General features: G+C 41.2%; 1 protein-coding gene across 1 annotated transcript; it reads left to right on the forward strand.

Moving 5' to 3' along the window:
• Positions 1–662: 662 nt before the first annotated feature.
• Positions 663–27409, forward strand: dyrk4 (dual-specificity tyrosine-(Y)-phosphorylation regulated kinase 4). The gene is made up of 14 exons (XM_084059899.1): positions 663–1026; positions 6348–6431; positions 12293–12454; positions 13375–13528; positions 14655–14818; positions 15454–15590; positions 18519–18659; positions 22237–22375; positions 23294–23378; positions 23586–23758; positions 23873–23933; positions 24206–24335; positions 24687–24868; positions 25110–27409. Exons 1-14 carry the CDS (start codon positions 1003–1005, stop codon positions 25361–25363), a joined length of 1890 nt encoding a protein of 629 aa, XP_083916025.1. The 5' UTR covers positions 663–1002; the 3' UTR covers positions 25364–27409.
• Positions 27410–27616: the final 207 nt, after the last annotated feature.

The following is a 27616-nucleotide window of genomic DNA, read 5'->3' on the forward strand; positions in this document are numbered from 1 at the left end:
CTTCTTCAGGGTTGTATATGAGTCAGGTCTCTTGTTACAGACATGGACATACAGTAAGGTGTGATTTCACCAAATGGGATCACATCATATATTAATCACGTTGCAATAAATAAACTTGTGTGCGTGCGTGCGCGTGCGTCTACTGAGGCCTGGGCCAAATGTCCCCACAAGTACAACTAGAGAAAATGGTTAATAGCTTGGAGATCTGCTGTTTATCAGCAGTTTTGTGCTATTTTCAATGCATTATTTATTCATTCATTCGTTTATTAATCCATTTTTTATCAAGGGCACACTTTGAATCGTGCTTTCTGAAAGATACATTAATTATTGATTTTAGAGCTGCATAGTTTATCAAAGCAAATAAAAATACACGCAACAAAAAACCTGGGAATGCTCTTCATTGTGTTTTCTCCTGGTGGGACTGTATGTGTGGGAACACGCCTGTGCGCTTCGTGTTGGCACTGTGCCTCTCCTCTCTTCTCCTCTCCTCCACACAGCCATGCACGCTAGCAGAGCGTCGGTGTTCATCCACGCATCAGTCACTCTGCGTGTGTGTGGGTGACGACACGAAACCGACCAAAACAAATATATAACGGGGGAGTGCAAGCTGTCAGCGGCAGAAACCCGAACAGGTGGCTCCTTCTTCAGACCGATCGCACTAAACAGCTTGTCTGTTGTCTCCCTCTTAATCTCCTGCATGTGGCGACACCCATTAATTGACCCTAGATCGGTTCGTGAAATTTGGAGTATTTGTGACAGGTTTGCGTTGAGCTGCTTGCGGACAGGTATTGTGTGCTGGTGTAAAGTAGGGCTACAGTAGGAAGTTTGTCTTGGATTCGTGAGGTCCGTGGCTTTCACGTTGGATTGACACTGGTGGATATATCAATGTTTTTTGCGCCGGGTCTTTTCTTGGATTTTATCATTTCCCGTTTTTGAGACTATACTGGACTATTATATTTGGAAATAACCTTTACTTCTAAACGCTGACATTGTCAAAACAGTATGCTGCCGGAAATAAATAACAAGGTGAGGAATTTTGCTTGCTGGAATGTATGAATAATTTATGCATGGTTTCATCCCCAAATCATACAAAAAAAGCCTTTAATATTTAATGCGACGTTGGAAATAGGTATTTTATTATACTTTATTTGTAATCCAGCTGTATTATTTATAGCTATATTACTTTTACACATTTTTAATCAACCAATCAATCAGCATTTGACATGCAGTAGGCCTACAGATCAATTGGGAATTAGAGTATTTATTTATGTGAATATGTAGTACAATTTCAAGTGCTTGTCAGGGTGGGGGGTCCCCAGTTCAAATATGAATATTTTGGGGGGTCACAGGCCACGGCCTGAAAAGGTTGAGAACCACTGGTTTATAGATGAAAAGACGGGGAACTCTACAAGTTACACAGTGTACTGTGACTGTCTGTATAGCCTACAAAATCCACCCCTTGATCTCATTGTGATCATAATATATGACCCAATTCTATTTCTGTCTTCTTTAGCCTGTTTATTTGTTGTGCTGACAGTCTGTGTAAGTCTATACTGTATGTGTTCCGGTGTAATTATCCCACCTTAAATGGCAACCAACAAATTTAACTCCCATCTCTTTTTTTGGACCTATATGGATCTTGCTGTACTGCCTTTATTGGAATGAAAACATAATGCTGTGTGGAGTGCAGACTATACTAATAATGGTTTACTTTAATTTATCAATTTTCATATGATTGTCATTTCATCTTGTAGGGTTGTAAGCAAAGAGTTAAGGGTGACATTTTCATCTGAGCAAAGGTCTTATCAATGATCATTTAATCATTGAGGTGGAAACCTCATACCTATGTCCAAAACTGTTACTTTTCAGGATTCCAATTCAAAGGTAGAAAAAGTAGCAGATCAACAAGATTGTAGATTTGCTACTTTTGATTCTGATTGATTGATTGATTGATTGATTGATTGGTTCTTTTATTTTCGTGTCCTGCACACAAAGTGCCCAACCCTCATGGGTTTATAAGACATCATTTTACGCTTACATGTTAACAATATATCACATAATACATGCATTTACAGCTCAGAATTTCTTCTTCTCTCCCAAGCTTTTGATCAATGGGGCATTAATGTATACGAAAAAACACAGTAAGTTAGAATATGGAGATAAGAGAGTTTCTGCCCGACAGCAACAATATGTTTGTTATATCTGACAATGGTGTGAGTTGAGGTTACACAGATTAGCAGTTTGTTGTTGTTTACTAGGACATCATCTTGGTATTGCCTAGTGACCTTGTGCCCTTAAACTTAAACTTTGAGGCTTAAAGAACCTGATGAAAGCCAAAGCTGATCTCACACACGTGTTGGGATGATCCCTCTCCCCTCCTGGCCTCTCAGGAAAAGTCCCTATTCCCAGTCTAAACACACGTCATCACACGTGCACACATGTGTGCACTGCACAACCTCAGTGGGGGGTAGTTATACATTGGCAAAAACAGTCACATCACATTGCTTTTAGTAGACCTCCTGCCTCTATACCTGAGTTTAACCACTTGAGTCCTATTTTTTTTTTTAAATGCTGATCTACAAGCTCACAAGCTTTGTGAACTTGTATTATGCTAATTTGCGATATTTTGAAGAATTGAACATTTTCGACTATAATGACAGGCCTAAATAGTCTGGTTGAAAGTGAAACCACTTAAACCCTATAATACTTAGTTGACCGGATTCCCAAGGGCTCTATACTAGGCCACCTTAACATGTTGTGCGAGGTTGTAGATCTGCTATTTCCGAGGAATATGGATGGTATAGGGTTCAAGTTGTTAAAGCATGGCTATGTCCTTTGGTGTCTGGTGCTGCAAACCTAAGTGTAAAGAGGTTGATAAACTGATACTCATAGACATTCATGACACAAGACACACAACGAGATGGCTTATTGTGAGCTTTCAAAGTGATATGACAATGACAAGGCATCCGAGGCTCATGCATCCTCGTCTCCATTCAGTCCAGCAACACGTGTGTCTATCTTTGGCCATTTGAATGGCACTCTCTGTCTGTCTGTCTGTCTGTCTGTCTGTCTGTCTGTCTGTCTGTCTGTCTGTCTGTCTGTCTGTCTGTCTGTCTGTCTGTCTGTCTGTCTGTCTGTCTGTCTCTCTCTCTCTCTCTCTCTCTCGCTCTCTCTCTCTCTCTCTCTCTCTCACACACACACACACATGCTGCAGTCAGTGCGTGTCCACCGGCACATGCAGTGACAATGACATCACCTTCACAGGTGACCCACATTAACTGGACAGCATTCCCGCTCACCCGTCTCCAGAGAATCACATGGGATGTTATTATAATAATGCATTACTTCTCAAACTTTTTATTTTATTTCAAGGACCCCCATAACTCTGATAACCTGACCAGCCAGATGGGGGCGGTATTGAGTTTCACAATACACCCTGCATCTGGGATCGCTCAGGGAGTAGAGCTGCCCGGTCGCTGCGTGTACGAACCAATCAGCGGCTGCTAGTGGGGGGATCATCCAATCACCTGCCAAGTAGCTTGAAAAAATGAAACGCCGTTTTGCATCGATTCTGCTACCGGAGTCTCAGATGGAAGTAGGCTGTGAAACAAAATGTGTGTCGCAAGTTTCTTCCATTTGGCGGAGTCAGGTTATAACTCTGAGAGTGTACAAATGAAAACGAATGGACCTGTAAGGGTCCATTCAGTTCCATTTGTATACACTTTCAGAGCTACAGGTCTGTAAGGAGTCCGTTTGGACCCCCTCAACGAACCCTGGACCCCACTTTGAGAACCACCGTTAGAAACACATGATTTTTTATTTTATTTTATTTATTTAGTTGCTTTCAGCCAACATACAGAAGGTTAAAATAAAAAGACAGTCGAGGGTCATATACACTGGAAAGCCATCGACTTATTTCCACTGTGGTCCCCTACACAAATCCACAAATAACAGACAAACATAAATAACACAGAATACACATCATTTACAGTACATCAGACACAACAAATTGAATACAAAACACAATCTTTATCATAACAATAACCTAAAATAAATCATTTAGGAGCTCCAACACAAGTGTGCTCACACTGTTCCCCTCTCAAGTAGCCATGATTTAATTCTACCTTTAAAATAATTGGGAAACAGCTTAACCTCAGTGTGAGATAATGATGATAATAATGTGGCACCGGGTGAAAAAGGGTTACAAAATCAAAGGGTTACAAAATCGTGGGATAAAAACAATAATAGAAAGAAATACTGTATATGGGTTTATTTCTATTTTGAATAACCAGTTGAACCCTATAGCGTAGCGTCCCTATTCTGGGGTTGAGCATTCAGCGAAAATAATGAATCTTGTGAGCTTGAAGACCTGCTATTTTCGGTGACGATATTGAAGTGTGCAGCTAAAACAGGAGCGAGCCTATCATAGAGCCCTAGGGGGCTCCGGTCAACCAAGAATAGGAATGAAGTCTCTCTCCATAATCGAGTGGTTAGTTGAATTATGCATTTTGACCTGATGGTCTGGCCATTGTCTTCAGTGAATTCAGAAGCCATTGGAGCATGCTGTGTAGATTATCATTGGTGCATTGAAGTTATCTCCTCTCTCTCTCTCTCTCTCTCACACACACACACACACACACACACACACACACACACACACACACACACACACACACACACACACACACACACACACACACACACACACACACACACACACACACACTAGCCTCACCCCAGCTAGACTGAGAGGGTGGTCCTATAAAGCTTGGTTGCACATAGCCGATCTACAAGCTCACAACGCGTCGCAACGTATCACATTGTGAGCTTGTAGATTGGCTATCTTCCATTATTAATCAGGCGTAAGCTCTATTCCACTCATTCCAGTGTCCACGCCCATTCATTGATTAATCAGTCACATGTCAGCTGGCTGTGTGATATTCAACATGTGATATTCTCTAGCAGATAGTAGAAATGAATCAGATCTGTTGCTTTTTATAACATATGTAAAATAAATTATTTTTCTCTGAGGGAACATTAATCTATAGGGTATACATTATAGACTCGGAGCACTGTGTGGGTTCACAGTCATGCAACACAAGAATAAAGTGTTCTGACTTAAGTCCTATATATTTCGTTGCATGTGAAATGGTGATTTTCTTTTTTCTTTTCGAATTTTCTTTTGACTTTTTGCCTATAAAGGCATGCCCAAAATAGTGACACCAGGTTAAACGTGGTTTAGTTCCTTTCCATTATTGAATATAAGAATATGTAGAGTTCTTTAGGAGAACTTACACAGTGATCTGTTGAAAAAATAATATGCCTTTACTAATGCATGGCTCTGCAAAGTTTAAAAGCGCTTGCTGACCCACACAAATCAGCTCAAAAAGAGCCTTTGTCAGAATACTCAGCCTCTGTTTAGATATCACCAGCTCTGACATTGTCAGCTCATTTATACTCCATCGTACAGCGATGTCCTGTGGCGAAAATTGCTGATCTACAAGCTCAGAAGATGCTATGTATTGTACGCTTGTAGATCTGCTAGTTTCACTATTATTTATATATTCTTTAATCTAAATTTGAATTGTACTATTGAAATTACTACTACTTTAAGTACAAATTTGACAGAGAAACTTTTCACTTGCAATTGAATCATATTTGACCTTTGACTCAAGCACTGGGACTTTGTCCACCTACTGTCGCCTCATGTCCGCACATCAACACAAATGTTCACACATGTGCCTGGCTGCACATGTGTGAACACCTGCCCACACACACAGAAGCTGCCGTTGCGGTGATGATGGACCCTCAGGGACTTTTCCGAGCGGCTCTATTTAAAGATCACGGTTCATCACTTCTCCTATGTCTGGCTGTAGCCATGCTTGACTGCCCACACAGCTAGTACATATCTGAGAACACCCACCGCTGTGCGGGGTTCCACCATCCTGCCAGCGGAAAAAAAAAAAAAATCTGAGCAATGGCATTTTGAACTTGCAGTGTTGCATGTTATCGCATTAAGAGATGCGTCCTGAGGCTTTAATGGCACCGTGGTTGTGCAACAAACGGAAAGAAACCGATTAAAATACCAATGCTTGGTAATGATATATGTTTACATGAAAATAGTCAATTTGAACATTAATTGTCACCTATTTCATTCATGATATTCAAAACCAATATTTTCCATTACGATATGTGTCATCATCATCATCATCATCATCATCATCATCATCATCATCTTTATCATTTTGATATCGACCCTGATATTGATATATCATGCGTCCCTATGTTTATAGAAAAAAAACCTCTTGCACCATTTTATTCATACATTTCTGTCATTGGTTCTGCAGGCAACGCGACCAGAAGCCTTCCCTCACCCCCACAGACTGCCAACAGACGGCAGCCGTATAGGGTCCAACCGACCCTACTCACAGGTCAGTTGGAACCCTTTACAAGATACCCTACACAGTAAAATCCTGAGTGTTAATTTAAAGGTATAGGGTAAGTGATATTGTTTGGTTAAAACAAAACGTTTTTTGTTAAAAGGTTAAAGCACTATATTGTGATAGTGATCATTGCTTATAGAGTGTTTGCTCAGTAACAGGGGTCTCCCCATCTCTCCAGCTCTTTAATAAACAGGAAAAATACATTTTGGTTAGTTGTAAAATGTTGGCCAATCAGGAGAGAGTACCCATTTATCAGCTTCATTTGTGTTCCTGTTCCATTGTTTTCCTGTTAATTTCTTTGTGTCATCACTTCCAATTCCACTTGTTTAATCTGTATCCTGTCTTGAGTTCTCTATGCTGATGATTGGATAAAATTGGTATCCCAACCTGAAAATTCATTTTCTGTTTAATGAAGAGCAGGAGAGTCACTCCTGTTACTGAACAAACACTATATACTGTAGACTGTCAGAATGTAGAGCTATTCAACACTTGTTTTAACCAAAGAAAATCCTTCACCCTACCTTAACAGAGTTACAAATGGATACATAAACACTGAGCATTTTACTGTATAGCAAGTGGCCCTGCTACACCCAACTCAAGCAATAAGTGGGAGTGGACTCTGGCTGCAGCCTTTCCCTATACACAAGCCCGAGACAAACACAGAGAATACGGTTGGCTCAGGAGGTAGAGTGGCTGTCGTTGAGCAAGGCACTGAACCCCCAACTGCTCCCGATGCTGCTTAACCATGCATGGTTGCCTTCACTGTTGGTGTGTGAATGTGTGTGTGAATGGGTGAATGTAGCACACATTCTAAATGTAAGTGCTTTGGAAGGCACTGTCGAAATGCAGACCATTTACCATGATTGACGATGAATCAGTATAGATGTGCACTTTTTCTCCATATGTGTGCGACAAGTCCTCTCGTAATCACATTCTGAAAATCCCTGATGTACTGTTATGATGTTTCAGCGGCTCAACAGATGTCTTGTTAAAAGTCAGTCAGAATCTTTTTATTGGCCAAGTATATTCAGGAATTTGTCTCGTTGCATTTCTCTCACGCTGTACGATTGGTTGTGTTACTGTTTGTTTTTGTGGTTTGACACCACCGTGCACACACACACACACACACACACACACACACACACACACACAGGAGCAGCCCCGCCTCCCACCACGCTGCGGCTCTCGGCTCGCGTCACTTGACTCGTCTCGTTATTTGCCCCACTTGAAAATAGTCTGCGGCTCTTGTCACGGTGTCAACTTGCTGCACATAAGTGCAAAGAGCCTCGACAACAGGTTTTGATTGAGATATATGAGATGCTGTTCTGGACAAAAGTCAATTAGCCTAATATTGCGCTTCCTCTTTCAGTCTCTCTCCCCTAGCGTGATTTGGCCAGAGAACAGCTTCTGCTTGGTTGGTCATTCAGAACAATACATTCCTTCTGTCAAAAACATTCCCACTGTCCCTTCAGTACTGTGGAACCATAATGAAGCCAACATTAGCTGCAGCAGGAGTCAAGTGACTTTGCAAACAGTACTGGCCCATACTGTACTTCTCCTTAAGAATTTACAGTGACTTTTTTTTCTCTTTTTTTTTTACTATCACTTTAAAGGTAGGGTAAGTGATTTGCTTTGGTTAAAATAAGTGTTAAATAGCTCTATATTCTGATAGTACTCATTGCTATAGAGTGTTTGTTCAGTATTAGGAGTCTCCTTGTCTTTCCATCTTGGGAAAATGCATTTTCGTTTCAGTTTCAGTTTCATTTCCAATTTTATCCAACCAGGACAGAGAACTCAATCACGATATAGATTAAACAAGTGAAATTGGAAGTGATGACACTAAGAAATGAGCAGACAAAATTGGAACTGGAACACCATACAAATTAAGCTTAAAAATGGGTATTTTCTCCTGATTGGCTGAGATTTTGACACCTACCAAAAAAAATATTTTCTGTTTAGCTGAAGAGACGGGGAGACTCCTGTTACTGAAAAAACACTCTATAGCAATGATTACTGTCAGAATATAGTATTTTAACCTTTGAACAAAATATTTTTTGTTTTAACCAAAAAATACCACTTACCCTACCTTTAAGTTGAGTGAGTTGAGCTTATTTTTTGTGGTTCATGTCACTGTTTCTGAGATTCTTTTTTTTATCACAGGCCAGGGTGCTGTTAATTTACAGCACAGGCCACCTTGCGTATAATTTGAGTATACCTACTTCTCAAGCCACCACTGGATTTGCCTCTTTGGGTGTGATTTCCTCATTCATTAAGGATGGTTGTTTGTCTCCAAAGTTGAATATCCTTGATTTTAAATGTGATTGAAAAAAATAATGGGAGGAGTAGGATGGAGGCGCTATGTCTTCCTGGTGGGGGCTCGTCACTGGCAGCAAGTGAGCCAGTGGCGGCAGCACAGCAGTTACAAGAAGACTACACAGAAATGTGTGGAGAATTCAAGAATTGGCATAACGCAATAGCCAAATTATTTGCTACTCTTTATTAATTGAGATTAATCACAGCAATGAATGTGATTACTCATTTGACAGCCCTAATAGAAATGTGAGTAAGATGGGGAGATAAAGGAAATAAATAAACTTGATATTGTTTTAATATATTTTTAAATAGATTGTCTAGTCATTACGGGCATCTCCTTTGGAGCAATAATACCTTGCGTTAAATAACAACAACCTGGATCTTACCTGAACCATTTTAATGAACACACATGTAGGTCAGAAGTGTAGTGTTGTGTTATCTTACATCCAGATCAAAAGATGAATCTCACTGGAACATCTTACCTAAGCACTGTACCCCCCCAGGTGTCTACTGTACACACCACAACATTTGTGCCTGTTGTGGCAGGTGCTACAGACTATATTTAGCCCTATCTCTATGCATCATGGAGCATGCTGGCAGATCATGCATGTGGCCTTTACACGTGAGATGAAATATCAGAGCGAACTGTACACGCACTCGGGTGCATGTGTTTTTTTTTTTTTCTGAATGCAAAAAAAAAGAAAGACAAAAAGAAAAGCCTGAAAGGCTTATTCTGTCATTCCATATCAGGCATACAGTACAATGTTCAGTATGCCTGATATAGCATAGATTGTCTTTGAGGGAAAGATCCTATGAATTGTTTATGTCGCTCTGAATTAATTTGGTTCAGGTATTGGAATGCAATATAAATTAATTATTCAACCACTTAATCCCTATGGCAAAAACTGCAAACATTTCAGATCTACAATCTCGCAATGTTTTGTGAAACATTGGGAGCTTGTAGATCTGCTACTTTTCCTATTTTAGAAAAGAAAATACAGATGCAAAATAAGGACAACGACAACAGTGGCATATTCTGTATTCAGTACAGTAAGCATCTTGACACACATATGATACAGTACCGTATATACGCCTTCAGGATTTCCAGTTGACCAGTGAACTTGGCTCGGGACAGAGGTCTAATTTCGCCCGTCGTTACCAACGCTAGCTTGCAAGCCGGTGGTACATATGTAATCGTGCTCCCAGAAACAAGCAGAATGGCAGGCGGAGAAAGGCAGGCTGTTCATCGCTGTTCATTCATCTCCCCCCCACACAGAAGCTTCAGTGACAGCCTCTGTCAGGTCTTCAGTTTAGGGCTTTTGTTCTCATTTCACTGTCACCCTGATCAGTAATTCCAGTCTCTGGCCGTGGTGGGGGGTCCTATGGTCACCTGAGCCTCCTGTCTGCCAGTCTAAACTAGCTATGTAGTGCTGTGGTTCTCAAAGTGGGTTATTACAGCATCACAATCATTTTAATCATATACGTTGGCTATTAAGAAATAGCTGCTAGGTTGTACATCTGCAATTTTAGATTTGTCTTTTTTTCTTAAATACAATTTTGATTCTTTTTAACGCAAATCTTCTCTTCTGGGGGTCCCTGGCACAAAACGTTTCAGATGGAGGTCCTCGGCCAAATATATATATCAATTTGGGGGTCCTTGACATGAAAAGGTTTGCGAACCACTGATGTAGTGGACCGGCCCGCGCTGGTGCTCAATGGGTGGTCCGGGGACCACCAGCCGGTCCAAATGGACACTGACGGGTCTGTAGGAGTTACATGAGTACTGAGGATGTTACAGTGCAGATTGGGGTTCCAGTGTAGTTTAGTCCAGTGATTCCCTCAACCTTTTGAATTTGAAGGATCTCCCACCTTGGCCCGGACCCCACATTTGATCAAAAAAAATAAAGTCTACACTGTAAAATGCTCAGTGGTAGCCTTACAGACCCGTAAGGGTCCATTTGGACCGCTCGTGGGTCCCCAGACCCGACGTTGAGAAACAGTGAGTGCGCTAGCGGACAGTTGGTAATGATGAGAGGCAGGCCAATGGAAGGATATACTGGCAAATGCAACTGCAGGCGGGGTTTAAATAAAGCCACGATTGTGCTCACATTTTGGCGTAGCTAATAACGGAGCATTTCTGCTCCATTATATAATACTGTGTGTGTGTGTGTGTGTGTGTGTGTGTGTGTGTGTGTGTGTGTGTGTGTGTGTGTGTGTGTGTGTGTGTGTGTGTGTGTGTGTGTGTGTGTGTGTGTGTGTGTGTGTGTGTGTGTGTGTGTGTGCGTGCGTGCGTGCGTGCGTGCGTGCGTGCGTGCGTGCGTGCGTGCGTGCGTGCGTGCGTGCGTGCGTGCGTGCGTGCGTGCGTGCGTGCGTGCGTGCGTGTGCAGGTCATGCATTAGATATGCACAGTGGTGGAAGAAGTACTCAGATTTGTTTTATTACCAAAGTAAAAGTAGCAATACCACAATGTAAAAAATACTCCCACAAGTAAAGGTTTTCGGAATTTTTCCAAAATCTTTCGAAAATCGCTGATCAACAAGCTCACAACGCGTCACATCGTGACACGTTGTGAGCTTACAGATCGGTGTAAAATAGGGGTTAATTGGTTAATATACGTTTTGTAATAATAATAATAATCTAAATCTACAAAGTAACTTCTAAAGTTTTCAAATAATTGTAGTGAAGTAGAAAGTACTATATTTGCCTTTGAGATGTAGTGAAGTAGAAGTTTAAAGTACCAAAATATTGACTTAAGTACAGTACTCGAGTAAATGTGACTTTCCACCACTGAAGTAGACACACTAACTGGTTAAGCTACCAGTGTGTTATTGGGTGTGTGCTGTTGTATCGTATTCAAAGCAATTTACTGCCACTTGATCTTGCTTAGAAACAGGGGAGACAGACAACCTCTGGATTTGGAACGTTGCCAGCTAGCGGGAGTTGCTACAACTTGCCAGTGTTCTCACGCACTCTGGTTCTGTCCATTATCACACAGGATCTGCCCGTGAAATCCACTCACCTGCTTTATTCACCGGCAGCAGTGTTGCGCTTCTGCTTGGTGTGTATACAGCTGCTCTCTCTGTCTCTGTCTCTGTCTCTGTCTCTGTCTCTGTCTCTGTCTCCGTCTATAGGCATGCCTGTCTGTCTGTCTGATCTGTCTGTTTTCTGAGAAGAATAATAGGACACTAGGGTTCAACTGGTTAATGTATCAGGGTTGTATCTCATGAGCGTTATTTTGTGTTATTTGCTGCAAAAAAACAACAACAACTAACAAATCATCTCTCTCGGGTGGAATAAACATGAGCAAGGCTGTCCAAAACTGTTACTTTTCAGGATTCAAATTCAAAAACAGCAAAAGTCGCAGATCCACAAGCTCGAAACGCGTCGCTTAGCGTCACCTTTCGAGCTTGCGGATCTGCTACTTTTGATGCTTTTGAGTGACGCTGTAGTATGATCAAGTGGGGCGTCAATGTACGGAAAAAAACACAAATCCAGACAGCAACAAAATCATGTCTTCATCTCTGTGTGGGTTGCAGAAGTTTGCTTCTAGTTTGGGGAGCGGGACCCTGCCTCAGATTGAGCCCCCGGGGGTCCAGCTGGTGGTCAGCAATGCCAAAGCTCCACACCAGCCGTCCGACACCATCCTGCCCCACATCGCCAACAAGGGAGTGGTTCACAACAACTACCAGTCATACGGGGTAAGGCTTAGAGAGCATGGTTTCCAAACTTTTTTAAAGTCAAGGAGAGCAACATTACATTGATATGTATTTGGCCGCAGTTCTCCATCTGAAAAGGTTTTGTGCCAGGGACCCCCAGAAGAGAAGATTTATATAAAAGTAAATAAAATCTCACTTTGAGAACCACTGGCTTAGAGCAGTGGTTCCCAAATAATGGGGGTCGTGGACCCATTTTTACGAGTCATGAGGAAAATACCCCTTTTTTAATACAATTTCAAATATTTTTTCAGAACAATTTCCAAAATAAAAAATTCAAAAGAATTTCAGAAAATGTACAACTTGGTCGCTCTTTGAAAATAGCTGATCTACTGTACCAGCTCTGTGATGCTATGAGCTTAGATTACCCAAACACCCAAACACAACTAAAGGTGCGTTCCCACTGAAAGATAAAATATCTTTCTAGTCGCTTGAATTGCTCGACTTTGGTGGCGCTGGTCAGCGTTGGGGGGGAAGGGAACCGCCCTGTTTGCCTCGTTCGCGCCGCTTAGACTTTGCATAGACTTTGTATGTTATCGCGCCGCTCGAACAAATATTGTATCTTTTGGTGGGAACGCTCTTTAAGTGTAATGCCTAATTTATATTCTGTCACACAACGCCACTTGGCAAAAATGGCCAACCTACAAGCTCACAACACGGCGCGGAATGCAGGGCACCGTGAGCTTGTACAGTAGGTTTAAATATGCCCGATTTTGTGAAAGCTACTTTCCATCCGTAGTCCCCCAAAAAACAAGAAACAATACAGACATTGCAATATAACAACGATACAACATAAGTTAACAAGAACACTCAAGGTACATCAACAATCAACAGTTATTAAGTAAATGGGAAATTGGGAGTAATTGGAAAATTGTAAATGATCCTCCTGTGTGTTACCTGGACAGGATGAGAAGCAGAAGCCCGCCCAGCCATTCAGCATGCGGTTCGGTACGGCGATGGAGAACGTCTCCAACTCCCTCAGCAAAACCAAGTCTCTGAGCAACAAGCTGGACAAAGACAAGACAATAGAAGGACAAAGGGGGCCCATGTCCCCGACAGGTACAGAACAGAACAAAGAAAGACCCCACAGTGGTCTCATTTGGGGATGCCAATGGCCAACCCTTAGCACAGTGGTTTTCATGTCAAGGACCCACCAAAATTATATGTATTTGGTTTGTGCGAGGGACCTCCAGAAGCAACATTTTCAAGATTTTTCAAAAATAGCCGATCTACAGTGACGTGCTATGAGCATGTATATCTGCTATTTTTTAATTGCCAAAGTATAAAATATGGTTAAAGTGGTTAAAATGATTGTGACGCTACAGTATATTAACAAATGTTGCTGGAGTGGGGACCCCCTTGCAACCCCCCCCCCACCCCCCCCCCCCCTCCAAGCCAAGGACCCCTTGGGGTCCCCAGACCCCACTTTGAGAACCAATGCCTTAGCATGCACATGTAACCTCAAATTCAGTTCTTTCCGCCTTAGTTTATTTGCAGTAATCTAATTTTAGATCGGTGCTACAATGGGCGTTGATGATGCGTGCATCTCAACCCACGCCCATCTGTTTACAGTACATGTGATACGTGACACATGTTATAGACACGTGTTCTCTACAGCCATATGCTCATTGACCTCTTTAAACCTGGTGTCCCTATTTTGGGAATGTCATTATAGGGTGCTAGCATTTTCAAAGATTTTCAATAATGTTTACCTGTAAATAATTGTTTTAAAATGAAAATACATCTTTCTGTATTACTGACAAAAAAAACTGTGCACAAAAGGGATTTATTCACATTTCACGTTTCTGTCGGGTGGAAAGCGGGTACTTTTCAGGAAATGGAAAAAATAACCTGTGTTCAAATTAATCCAATGTAGTTATTATTTAGTCACAAGCTCTTGTTAATTATTTTCATTTCTTAAATATTTATAAAACCCACAAAAATAGCAATAATAACCGATCTACAAGCTCACAACGCGTCACATCGTGAGGCACGCTGTGACCTTGTTGATCGGCTATTTTTGCTACTTTTGTGTGAAATTTTAGTATGATGAAGCATTTATTTACGGAAATAGAACCAACATAAAAAGTTGAAATATGGAGATACAAGGTTTCTGCCCGACACCAACGATATGCTGGTGATTGATCCTCTCCTCCCCCCTGTTTCTTTCCGACGACTCTTGCAGAAGCCCTGAATAACTTCCAGGATCAGCTGTCAGAGTTTGAGCATGAAGAGATCATGGACTATTCAGAGGTGTGGTTCATGGGCCTGGGGGCCCAGAAGATCGAGGCCTCCCTCAGCGCGCCTCAGAACTCTGGATACGATGATGAGCACGGCAGCTACGTCCGGGTAATGATGTGCTGGAGGAAAGATTCCATTCATGCTCAAGACACTTCAGTTTAATGATTGTATCTTATATTAAAATTGGCATGGGCGGGGTGGGTGGGTGGTATGAAATCACAAAGGTAATAGTAGTGGGTGCAAAAATGTCACAAACAACAAGCTGGTTTATGGAAACCACTTGAAAATCTAGGTGTAAATAGTGGCCGGAACGTCTAGTTATACAAAAAGTTATGAATGTTATACAGTTATATGTAGATGAAGGGACTTCTCTCTCTCTTTCATACAAGCGCATGCGCACGTGCACGCACACGCACACACACACACACACACACACACACACACACACACACACACACACACACACACACACACACACACACACACACACACACACACACACACACACACACACACACACGCCTAGGATATCTGTCCACAGTTAAATCCTGAGTGATAATTTAACTCTGGACTGTCTGTCACATTCTTCACTTCCTCAATGTCTTCTTCAATAACGCTACAGTCTATCTAGTTGTAGGTCTGAAACTACAGTTAAAATGGTATCAAACCTAACCCGTATATAAGCCACATGCATTGTGATGAATGAACCATAAACAGTGTGCTGTGTGTGTTGTTGTGTGCAGGTGCTGCATGATCACGTGGCCTTCAGGTATGAGGTTCTGGAGGTCATTGGGAAAGGTTCCTTTGGTCAGGTGCTGAAGTGTCGGGATCATAAGACCAATGAGATGGTTGCCATCAAGATGATACGTAATAAAAAGAGGTATGTCTCTATAAATTCCCTAAAGAGAGAGTGAGGGTGTCCTTCGCGTATCTTGGGAACCATCCAACCAATTGCCTTCAAACTTGGCATGTGTATTTCTGACGCCCCAAGGGAACACAGTGTGAAATCTGTCGGTCGGTCGGTGTGTTGACGGTTCTCCATCAACACAGCGAGTGAGTCGCCATGCTCAGCGTTGCGAAGTCCGCTTCAGCCGACTCAGCGCCGTTCGAGATTATATCTAGATGGGGACAGAATCGTAACTCACGTCCCCCCTAGTCAACATGTGACCCCGCGGGTAAACCCGTCAAACGTTTGACCTTTGGTCAAATCCGTCCACAGCCGTCACCCGTTTTCCGCCTTGGGAGGCGTTGTCTCCGTAAAGGGTGTGTGCCACAATTACACGCAAAGTTACCCACTTAAACCCTCTAGATTGAGTAAAACAGACCTGAGTTGGCTCACTTGGACCGCTTTTTTCCCTCTACACCAAATCTCTTCGCCAGAAAATAGCTGATCTATAAGCGTTGTAGATCGGCTATTTTTGGCTAATGTTCCCCCCAGAATATGAATATGAATGCTATATGTGCTTAATGCAATGGTGGGCTTCACCCGCTAATGATGCATGTACTGCACTAGTCTGTCTTCTGTCATATATATGATTAAGTCTGTGCTGAAAAGGGGCGGTGTAATAAAGGAAAAACTGGCACCCAACACCGTGGAGACTCGGGTTTGATTTCCGGCAGAGGGTGCCTCCGGCTTCACCGGGGGGGGCGCGCCAACCAACACGAACGGACATTTTTCCCAGCAGGCATTTTGACTGACACAGCTGACGGTAATAATGTTTAGTGACGGGTATGTTTGTGAATGTTTTATGTGTGCCCGGGTGAAGTCAGCTGTAGCTTACAGGAGCTGTCACGGTGGCACCCGAAATCAATGTTATTACCTTTAGCAGCTGTGTTTATCCGTCAAAATGGCTGCTATGAAAAGGGTTTATTGGCGGCCTGGCAGGGTTAGTGGTTGGAAGCCTGCAAGGGGAATTTGCTTTACGTCACTGTGGGGTGGAAACCATATCCAAAATGGAAAAAAGCAGTACAGTATTTCAATGGATCCAATATAGTTATTATTTAGTCAAGTCACAATCTCTTGTTAATACTTTTCATTGGTTAAATATTTGTAAAACCCACATTCACTTTCACAAAAAAAAACAGATCTTCAGGCTCACAATACGGGTCCAAGGACCCACCAGGGTGATGACGCTTCACGGTGTTCCATAGGATCCTCAGCTAAATAATTGATATTTACCAACCAAATGGTCTGTAACTCCGATTAGAGTGCAAGTGGAATCCTTACGGGTCCATTTGGTTCCATGTATACACTCTCAGAGTTAGATTATGAGGATTTTACAGCGTAGACTGGGGTAAAATAATTTATTAAATGGGGGGTCAGTGGCCTAATGCATATCGAACTGGGGGTCTTAGAAATGAAAAAAGCCACCGCGAGTGTGACTGCTACGTGACGATGGTCACTTAAGACCGCCACTAGTCATTTGTGGAGCAACTGTGACCCCGTCCCGGGGTTTTCACACATGCCTCGCATGTGATCGTTTTTCATTGTTTATGCCAGATCGGTGAGATCCTGATTTAGATGGATAGACAGACAGTCGGCACCTCGAGGTGTTGGCTTACCTGTCCTCTTCCCTCTGACATTTTATGGCAGTATCGATTATGGATATATATTTTTAAATAATCAATGAAATCAATTAGTTCGATGAACTATTTCACCCTTAATCTCATTTTAGTCGAGCCCACTGTCTTGAGATGCTGTTTCTCACAGGAAAATATGTCTCATCACTCGCAGCAGGCATACAGCGTATTTTTAGCATGAACGTGTCAGTGTAATCTTTCCTGTCAGAGCGCATCATCATCAAGAATTTTTATTTGGACATTTTCACAAGACTGTAGCGTAACACGGTGGTCCCGATGCAAACACCACATGTTGTTGAACGTGTCAATCCAATAGATTCATGACAAAGTTGCAAATTTTATCAATACAAATGTTTTAAATAAACAGAAATAAGGGACCATTCTATAGACCAAATCATCATGACATCACCAAAGCATCGCATGGGGGCATTTTTATTCATTAACCTTATTTCTGGAAGAATAGGACACTTATGATATCGTTATTGTGTATTAGCAATATATTATTTTGTTCTAAATATCCACTGGTTGACAAACTAGAGACAAAAGTAATGTTCTGTGACACTTATTTTATATTTTGTAAATACTCATTGACATTCTAACCGGAAATACCTCTAAACACTTTGTACTAATCAATTGAATTGATGATTAAAACATATATGATTTTTAATAAACAATCACTTTTCAAAAATACAGAGCTTGTAGATGTATACTTTTTTTTTCACACGACACCGTTAAAAATATCAAATAGGGCTTCAGTTGTTACTCAGATTAATCAATTTAGTCTTTGTCTTTAGTCTTTTATTCATTGATATATATTTAAGAAATCCCACAAAAAAGCTTCTCTGTTATTTGATTAATATAAAAAGTAACCACTAGAATAATCGCTAAGAAGATAATGAATATAATGTACATCCCTAGACCATTCCCCAAGATTTTATTATGTATTGCATTCTATGTATTTCATATACAGTATCTATGTTGTCATCTGTGTCATTTTAGATTTTAGCATTGGCTATTCACAAATAGCAGATATACAAGCTCACAGCGCGTCACTTTGTGCCGCACTGCAAGCTTGTGAATGCTATTTTTGAACATTTTTGAAAAATGTTGAAAGAGTTTGGAAAATGTTTAATCATTTTGATTTACGAAAAAGTTTGAGAACTACTGGTTCAGATGGCATTTGTAGAATCGGCCTCAGGTCTTAATGGGTCAATTATTGCGCCTGCAGGTTTCATCACCAAGCTCTTGTGGAGCTGAAGATTCTGGACGCAGTGAAGAGGAAAGACAAGGACAACCTGCACAATGTCATCCACATGAAAGAGTACTTCTACTTCCGCAACCACCTCTGCATCTCCTTCGAGCTCCTCGGGTGAGAGCACACACACGCTGTCATGAAAAAAAAGTCTGACACAAAGTAATTTCAAATTAAAGTTTTCATATAATTGTAGTGGAGTAAAAAGTACAACAGGGCGGCAGTGGCTCAGGGGTAGAGTGGCCGGGTAGAGTGAACTGAAAACCGCAAGGTTCCCAGTTTGATCCCGGGCTGGGGCGCTCCCCCAGAGTTAGTGTCGAAGTGTCCTTGAGCAAGACGCTGAACCCCTAATTGCTCCCGATGAGCAGGTTGATGCCTTGCATGGTTTCCTCCGCCATCGGTGTATGAATGTGTGTGTGAATGGGTCAATGGCACAATCAATGTAAAGCGCTTTGGATAAAAGCGCTATATAAATGCACCATTTACCATTTACAACATTTGCCTCTCAGGTGTAGTGGAGTAGACGTATAAAGTATTGAAAAATGATGAAGTATTGTATGTGAGTAAATGTACTTAGTTCCTTTCCATCACCGATGGTCAGTGACCTAACCTGGTGCTAAAGGACTCCGTACACTCAATTTAAGTGATTGCTGCAAACCACAAGTAATTCATTGTGTTTACAACGCTGTTCCACTTCACGGCACTGGCTTCAACTCCACTGCACTTGACCGGGCTCTTTTTGATTTTTCACCGGGAAAAGCGGAAGGAAAACGCATTCATTTTACAGATGAATCGAAGTGATAATTTTTATTTAATGTAAAGTGCAATTGAGTACCTGACAAGCTTGTGTTGTTATTAACACAGTCAAGCAACTGAATTCAATGAAATAGCGTCTTCTGATTGTTTCCTTTCCTGGTACACAAAGCAATGCAGTCTCTCCGAAATCCGTTAAAAAAAAGTTAAATTCTTTCAACGTACTAAAGGCAAATTCCATTAAAAAAGTTTCAAATTAGCAGATCTACAAGCTCACAAATTTCCCCAATTTTAGAAAATGTCTGCCTTTAATGACATGCACAAAATATGGACGCCAGGTTTAAAGTGGTTGATTTCACTGTTATTTCAGCAGATGAAGTTAGCCCAATGAGTCATGGGGCTCCATGGCACAACATCTTTTCAAATGGGGGTCCATGGTCTGATACATATTCTTTTGGGGGTCCTTTGCGGTACAATGTTTGAGAATTGCTTTTAGCGATCTCCTCACTATGATTATGACCAGTTATCTGCACTGCAAAAACTAAGTATGTACCTGGTACCAACAGTGGTGGACACAAGTACATTTACTTAAGGACTGTGCTTTAGTAGATTTTTTTGTATAGTACTTTACTTGAGTATTTGTAAAGACACATTTTGACATTTCTAAGAGAGGATGTTATGAGCGATGCGACGTTGTGAGCTTGTGGATCGGCTATTTTAACTGCTGATATTTTTTGAAAACTTTCTAGAAAAATATTTTTTTCAAAACAAGTAGTCCTGTACTTTAACTCAAGTACAAATTTGACAGAGCAACTTTCACTTGTAGTTGAGTAATATTTGACCAGGAGTATCTATCTATACTCTGACTCAAGTACCGGAGTTTGAGTGCTTTCTCCACCTCTGATGAAGACTATCAACTATCAATAGCTGGTATACCAGAAGCCATTACAGAGTGGAGTTGAGGCTGGTACCACATAGTGGAAAAGCAGCATAAGCGTGGATTGCTTTCATGCCTCCATATCTAGCGGGGACAGAAGATAGTTTTGTGTGGCAGACAGCTTCAATGACCTTTTAGAGGACGACTTGGGACCAGCACCTTGTCTTGTGTTACCGTCACTGAATCCCTTAGTTAATGCCTTGATTATGGCCCTATCTCTTTACCCTGCTTGCTTCATAGTGTGAAGGCTCCCATTACACCGCCCAAAGAAGATTATGCTTATTACCAAGTAGCAAGAAATAGCAGGAGGGTACGTCCCTCACATTCTATCTGTCCCCGGAGAAATCACGTAGCCACTCGGATTGTTTCCAGGGTATGAGCTAAACAGTTCCGAGTTTATGGTTCCGGCGACCAACTATTTTAATTTAGGTATGTGTCGGTCGCAACTGTAGACTAGCATCACATTTAGCATGTCTTTTTTCAGTCCGTTGATTCAGGGAGGAGGAATTAATACATAATTACATCTTTTTATAGGGAGTCCTGTTAAGCCTGAAAATAGCAGACCTTCAAGCTCAAAACGTGTCACATACAGTACGTTGTGAGCTTGCAGGTCTGCTATTTTCAGCGCAGGACACCGTCTTATGATGACGCATTAATTAGGCTTTAGATTCCACTGTACTATATCGTCTCTGTCGGGTGGAAACCTCATATGTACAAAACATACTTTTTCGGATTCAAATTCTAAAACAGCAAAAGTAGCAGATACAAGCTCAAGACGCGTCGCTTCCAGCCGTGTTTTGAGCTTCTAGATCTGCTACTTTTGATGTTTTTTTGTGACGCTGTAGTATGATCGAATCCATATACTGTGTTGGACAAACTACTCAACCCCAGTGCTTGAGTCAAAGTATAAATACTCTAACTCAAATAGTACTCAACTACAGTACAAGTGAAAGTTGCTCTGTCAAATGTGGACTTCAGTTAAAGTTCTGGAGTACTTACAGTATTCAAAAGTACATTCTTACGTACTCAAACGTACAGATTGCACAAACTACATTTTATTTTTAACTTAGTTACTGTCACCAGTGACTATACCACTGACTATATACAACCTGTATATCGTATGTATACCGTATGTATAGGCATGCCTATTTTGCAAGTTATTGAACCACAATCAAACTGGTTATTATAATACCCCCATTTGAACCCCCATAAGATCTACAGCTACAGTACAAGAAAATAAATCTGTGCTTATAATTATTATTATTTAAAAGACATGTAAAAGAATAACTGAAAGACCTTTAGGACAGGCCAAAGTACTTTTTCAAAGACATTTTAATTACAACACACAGTTTCAAAAGGTTGACTAAGAAGTCACAGGGTTAAAAAAGAAAAGAAAAACTAAAGAAATTAATAATAAATAACCCAAATGATTGAACAAGTGAATGAATGAATAGATTAATTATTCAATAAACTAGAGACCATCTTGCAATGAGATCACACCAGCCGCGACGCCAAATCGGTGTGTATGGTGCAATGGAATACATGACACGTGAGAAGTGAGTTTGGTGAAACAGGTGAACTGTGCCAGATGTATCTAAAATGCCTATGGTCACATGGTCAACTTTATGTTAGTACTACTGATATATACAGTGTATGGGTGCGTTCGGAAATTGCGCACCGGAGTGCACTCGCCTATTAGTTTGTATTGGCCAGTGCTCAGTGCTGTATTTCCGAACGCACCCTATGTGTTCCCGAAATATTTCCTCATTTGTGCAAGTATCATAGAATATCCACACAAAATGCTTTCCTCCAAGTCCAGGCTAGTGGAGGGTAGTTCTCATGGTTGAATGATATTGCCCAGAGCAGGCTCACCCATGAGATGAGAGAGGGGTGATACCTTGATCAGCTTTGACAAAAAAATTGAGCTCTGGGTGAACATGATTATTGTTTTTTCGTGTGACAAAAAGTGCTCCATGTGATTGAACGCATATGTGTTGTTGACAGGGTGAACCTGTACGAGTTGATCAAGAAGAACAACTTCCAGGGCTTCAGTCTGCCTCTGATCCGACGCTTCGCCCACGCTCTTCTGAAGTGTCTTCAGATGCTGCACAGGGAGAAGATCATTCATTGTGACCTCAAACCGGTATGCTCTTCTACTGAAACCTCCTTCTCCCAGGTTTAGATGTGCCAACGCAACCTGGTCAGGTCTCAGAACCGGCATGTATGTTGAATCAATAAGGCCCATGACTCCAATTACCAATTAAATATATATGTTTAACCACCTGCTTTGTCGTATGACGGTATCACACGGGGGAAATAGGCTATCTACAAGCTCACAAACAATGCGATGTGACGCATTGTAAGTTTGTAGATCTGTTATTTCCACTATTTTATTAATATTTTGTAGACTTTTGACAATGTGCGCTAGAGTTCTCAACACACCTGAAAGTTAAGGACCGGCCCTAACTGGGCCCTAATGGGCCGGCCCGAGGCTCCGCCCGGCCCGAACAATTAACATACTTTTACGCCCGAAAACCTGAAAAACCTGAAAAGGTGTCATTATGTGCTTAATGTCCTCAAACACGCATCCAACAAGCTTTGAACTGAGCAGATTGGACCTTCCGTTCCAGAGATCGCCGATTTCCATTGTTGCCCGTTTTTCTTTAATAACACAGGCTGGTCTTTTTTTGGGGGTAATAGATTTTTTTTCTTCTTTTTTAATTAGCTAATTAGCATAGATTTTGGGCCCGGCCCAGCCAGAAAACGTTGGGTCGGGTAGGGTCAGGTTTGGGCAGAATTTGAGAACTCTAATTTGTGCCTATAATAACATGCTCAAAATAGGGACGGCAGGTAGAAAGTGGTTGACATACAGTATGGAATGTACAATAGAACAAATCTGATGATGCTACTGCTAGAGCTAGGGCGCCCTTTAGGGGAGTCTAGCAGTATTACATATTATACCAACTTTACCCCTATACTGTGAATGTACGGTACAACAGTACCGCCTGGATCCTATAAAGAAATCCCGTGTGGAATGATGTTTGCCTCTGTTTCTGAACAGGAGAACATCCTGTTGTCGCAGAGAGGGCCGGGGGGCAACATTAAAGTGGTGGACTTTGGTTCTAGCTGTTATGAACAGCAAAGGGGTGAGTGCTTAAAAGGAATCCCAAACACAAAAGATATTGTAATAATAATAATAATTATAATAATAATGTTATTTTGATTGTATACATAAGTATTTTATCGTGACAATAGTGTAAAAAGCAAATGGGAAAAGTCATATGCGAATAAAAATGTCTTCCTTCCTACCTTCCTTTCTCCCCTCTCTCCTTCTTGTTTTCTGATTCCCTCAGTTTACACGTACATCCAGAGTCGTTTCTACCGCTCCCCGGAGGTGATCCTGGGTCAGCCCTACAGCATGGCCATCGACATGTGGAGCCTGGGCTGCATCCTGGCTGAGCTGTTCACAGGATACCCCCTGTTCCCTGGGGAGAGCGAGGTGGAACAGATCGCCTGCATCATGGAGGTACTGCATGAGAGTTTCCTGATTCTTTTCTCAAAGCTATGAACACACTCGTGCAGTCAAATTGAAACCTTCACAGTACTTCACAGTAAGGGTCTGTGTTACTTCAATTCACAGGTTCTTGGATTGCCTCCAGACGATTTTGTTGAGACAGCATCAAGAAGAAAGTTGTTCTTTGGTGAGAACTTTGGTGTCGTTTTATGAGCTTGTACATCGGCTATTTTCAACAACACTGTTGTAGGACAAAGTATAATATAGGGCTTAGAAGGTTAATCAGACTACTCAATTTAATCAATAAAATGTTTTTTTTTAATTCAAATTTTGTATGTATTTTGTAAAAAATATGCTTCTTGATTATTCGATTAATCAAAAAAAGTAATCAATAGAATAATCGCTAAGAAGATCATCAATAGTGATAAGTGAACCCTGTGTTTGATAACCTGCCTGCAGACTCCAAGGGAAACCCCAGAAACATCACTAACAGCAAAGGGAAGAAACGCAAGCCCAACTCCAGAGAGCTGTCCACAGTACTGAAGACTAGTGATGCTGCCTTTCTGGACTTCGTTCAACACTGCCTCACGTATGTTACCTTCATGGTATATTTGTTGACAAGAATCTTTTGTTTGAAATTAGACTCACATTAATCAGCAGATCATTGGCATCCAAACGGGAAAATAGATAATCTTACAAGCTGTATAGACCAGAGGTTCTCAAAGTGGGTTATGGGGACCCCCAGGGGTCTTTGAGGGAGTTCCACCACCTCAATTATTTGTGATAGTTAGGAACAAAATGGACCCTTACACGTCTGTAACTCCGAGGGTTATGGGGATCCATGGCCTATTACATACCAAACTTAGGGTCCATCAAATTAAAAGGTTTGAGAACCATTGGTTCTCAAACGTTCTATTAACTTTTTTCTGTTCTTTTCTAGTTGGGATCCGACCAAACGTATGACCCCAGATGAAGCCCTACAGCACCAGTGGATCATGGAGGGAAATTTCAACCGAGTCCGGCCCAGAGCCAAACCACCAGTGAGGAAAGCCTCAGAGAGCTCGACCAACACAGAAAACACTTCTGAGCACAGCTGTCGCAAGCCACCTAACAACAGACCTGGTAAGACCACACGATTAATGATTTCTTGTTTGCAGTCATTAACAAAAACAATGGTAGAAAAAGTAGGCTACTCAGATTTTTAACCTAGCAATGCTAAGTACACCTCTCTCTCTCTCTCTCTCTCTCTCTCTCTCTCTCTATATATATATATATATATATATATATATATATATATATATATATAAATATATATTCTCTCTCTCTGAATACTGTAACTTATCAGCATGTTTCAACCATACAGGGGTCAACTCAGAAAGCAACAGCAGTGACAAGCTGAAGAGAGACAACTCTACCACACGAACCAAGATGGCCCCCGCTGAGCGCCTGCGGCCCATTGGTGCCTCGGCGGAGGAGGAGGTGTGTGAGGGCCGGACTAGGGTCTCCATGGACACCAAACAACAGGAGGCGGGCGGAGAGAGGTCCGTTCACATCATCATCAAGTCTCAACAGGAAGTGGGCTCGGACCGAGAACAGAGTGAGCAGCTGTCTCCATAGAGTGGTACAGGAAGATCGTAACCCGTGGCTATTTTCCACTTCTACACTGAGGTGAACCGTGTCATGCAGTGTAAGTGTTCCAGAGATTCTGGACTTGTTTCCATAACGCTACGGCTCGGTTTCAGATATGGTTCTCAGAGACAAAATTTGGCCCTGCTCAGGAGGTGAACCCTGAGTTCTGAGAACCCAGAACTTATTCTGTGCTTTCAAAATGTTTAAACATATGTGAAAATAGGCAATCTACAAGCTCACAATGTGTTGCGTCGTGAGATTGTAGACTGGCTTTTTATGACGTACCTCCGCCTTCAGGGGTGGGTCTGGTTGTTGGAAACATATAGAAAAAGCATCACAGAACTTCACAGGTTCTGGAAAGTTTCAGGTTATGGAAGGTTCTGGGTTCCCTTCATAGTGGAAAAGAGCCATTTGCAGGCGGGAGGAGGAAGTTAGCATCTTCCTGGTTCCTTCGACAAAAGGCCTATGGGATTTTTGCATTTGATTTTTTTTATTGTTGCTGAAATAAGCTCTGTGGCAAATAAAAGATTTATGATAGTTACACGTTTTGTACAGCAAGATAATCTTCACAAGTGAACACCACTTGAATGATTTTCGAAGAGTTCATGCAATTGGCAGAAGTACAAAGCTAAAGTTACGCTATAGACAAACTGCACCACATTTGAATGACCATGATCACCGGCCCAGATCATGTATAAAGCTCTGTGTTCTGTGTGATGATATTTCATGTCCCCAACGACCTCCGTAGTCTCTTTTAGCCACTTGAAAGCCTTTTTTAAGAGATATAAAACCTTCAATATTCACAAGTGGGGTATTGACTGATTCATTTTATGAGGGCAAACAAAGCATGAAACTCTCACTTGTGTTAACCACAAACCCTATTTCAGGCATCTGGCAAAAACCCATTAAAACAATAATTTACAACTCATTTACAGGTTATAGGACTACAAACTTTGGCACTCTATATCTGCCTCCTGTCTAGCTGCCTGAATTACAATTAAGACACATGTGGTGGGTTTTTCTTTAACCTCAGCTGTACCGACTCCACTTCTGCGTTTGCCGCCACAGAGTCGTGAAGAAAGTAAAGAGGGTTATTATTGTTTTATTAATGTTATAGGCGGGGGTGGATTCCATTTTTAACATGTCCGGCGTTTATGAGTATGACAGTGTAATCAATCAAACCTTTCAAACTTGTCGTAAAGGTATCAGGATATTGGTGTCTGACCGGCCACTTATGTGTCTCTGTAGGCCTACAGCTGTCATGGTTGAAACATATGAACATGCTGAAATGCTCTAAATAGTTCAAAACAGGAACCATAACACAGCATTAGTCTTTTGCTTTATGGGTTCCATGCCTCATGTCTTGAACCCTACCTTTTGCAGTACATTGAGTAGTTTTTTGTTTTGTTTAGTTTTTACATGAAGCTTGGATTTCAGACTGTACAGTAGACATCACTTTGTATATACTGCCCCCTACTAGCAGCTTTGTTAATTGCATGACTTTAAAAAAAGAAGAAAAAAATGATCATGCATAAGGTTTTCTTTCTCTTTTCCTTTAAACATTATTTTACTGTCAATGAAATGACTTATTACATTTTTGAAGATTTGTGTGCAATAAAGGCTGAGCCAAAAATAGCTGTTTTTTAAAACTATATCAAAAATGTGCCCTGTCAAAAACATCTACTTGTTCTAACTGCTGAGTCTAGAATGAGGTTGATCGCATTTATCACATTTATTATGGCATATTTGGTCATTTGTTTCATGTTATTTGACAGTTTGAGTATATTTCAACCATTGTAACAATCAAATGATGGTGTATTTGTATTAGCATGTATTTACTGTACATATTGTCTGGTATAATTTTCTATATATTTACTTTCATGCAGAGCATAAGTTAATTGCAGGTTATTGTTAAATATTAGACAAGGTTCTACTTGTTGTGTTGTAACTGTATGGGATATATTTTATATGTCTGTGCTATTCCTGATATTTTTTACCGTTAGACACAGAGACAATCCTTTTATTGATAGTTTGTGCCTTGCAGTATTAGAATTCTTGCACTTTATGTTTGTGTGTGTGTACCTGGAATTAGGAACTGTCAAAACCAGAGCTGTGCAATATGTTTAGGACGACTCTGCCTGGATACCATTTATTTACAAAGTATGAAAAAAAGGCATTTCATCCAAGGTTTCAAAACACTGCTACAATATCAACTGTCATGATAAAAAGGCATTTCATTCA

This window comes from Gymnoscopelus microlampas (assembly GCF_963454915.1).
Source record: "Gymnoscopelus microlampas genome assembly, chromosome: 6".
Taxonomy (NCBI): domain Eukaryota; kingdom Metazoa; phylum Chordata; class Actinopteri; order Myctophiformes; family Myctophidae; genus Gymnoscopelus; species Gymnoscopelus microlampas.

What these genes read in the sequence shown, in the direction of transcription:
- dyrk4 (XM_084059899.1), top strand. Translation starts at nt 1,003, where the DNA reads ATGCTGCCGGAAATAAATAACAAG. An exon ending in TGCCGGAAATAAATAACAAG is followed by an intron (nt 1,027 to 6,347) that starts GTGAGGAATTTT and finishes TTGGTTCTGCAG; the next exon opens with GCAACGCGACCAGAAGCCTT. An exon ending in ATGATACGTAATAAAAAGAG is followed by an intron (nt 15,591 to 18,518) that starts GTATGTCTCTAT and finishes TTGCGCCTGCAG; the next exon opens with GTTTCATCACCAAGCTCTTG.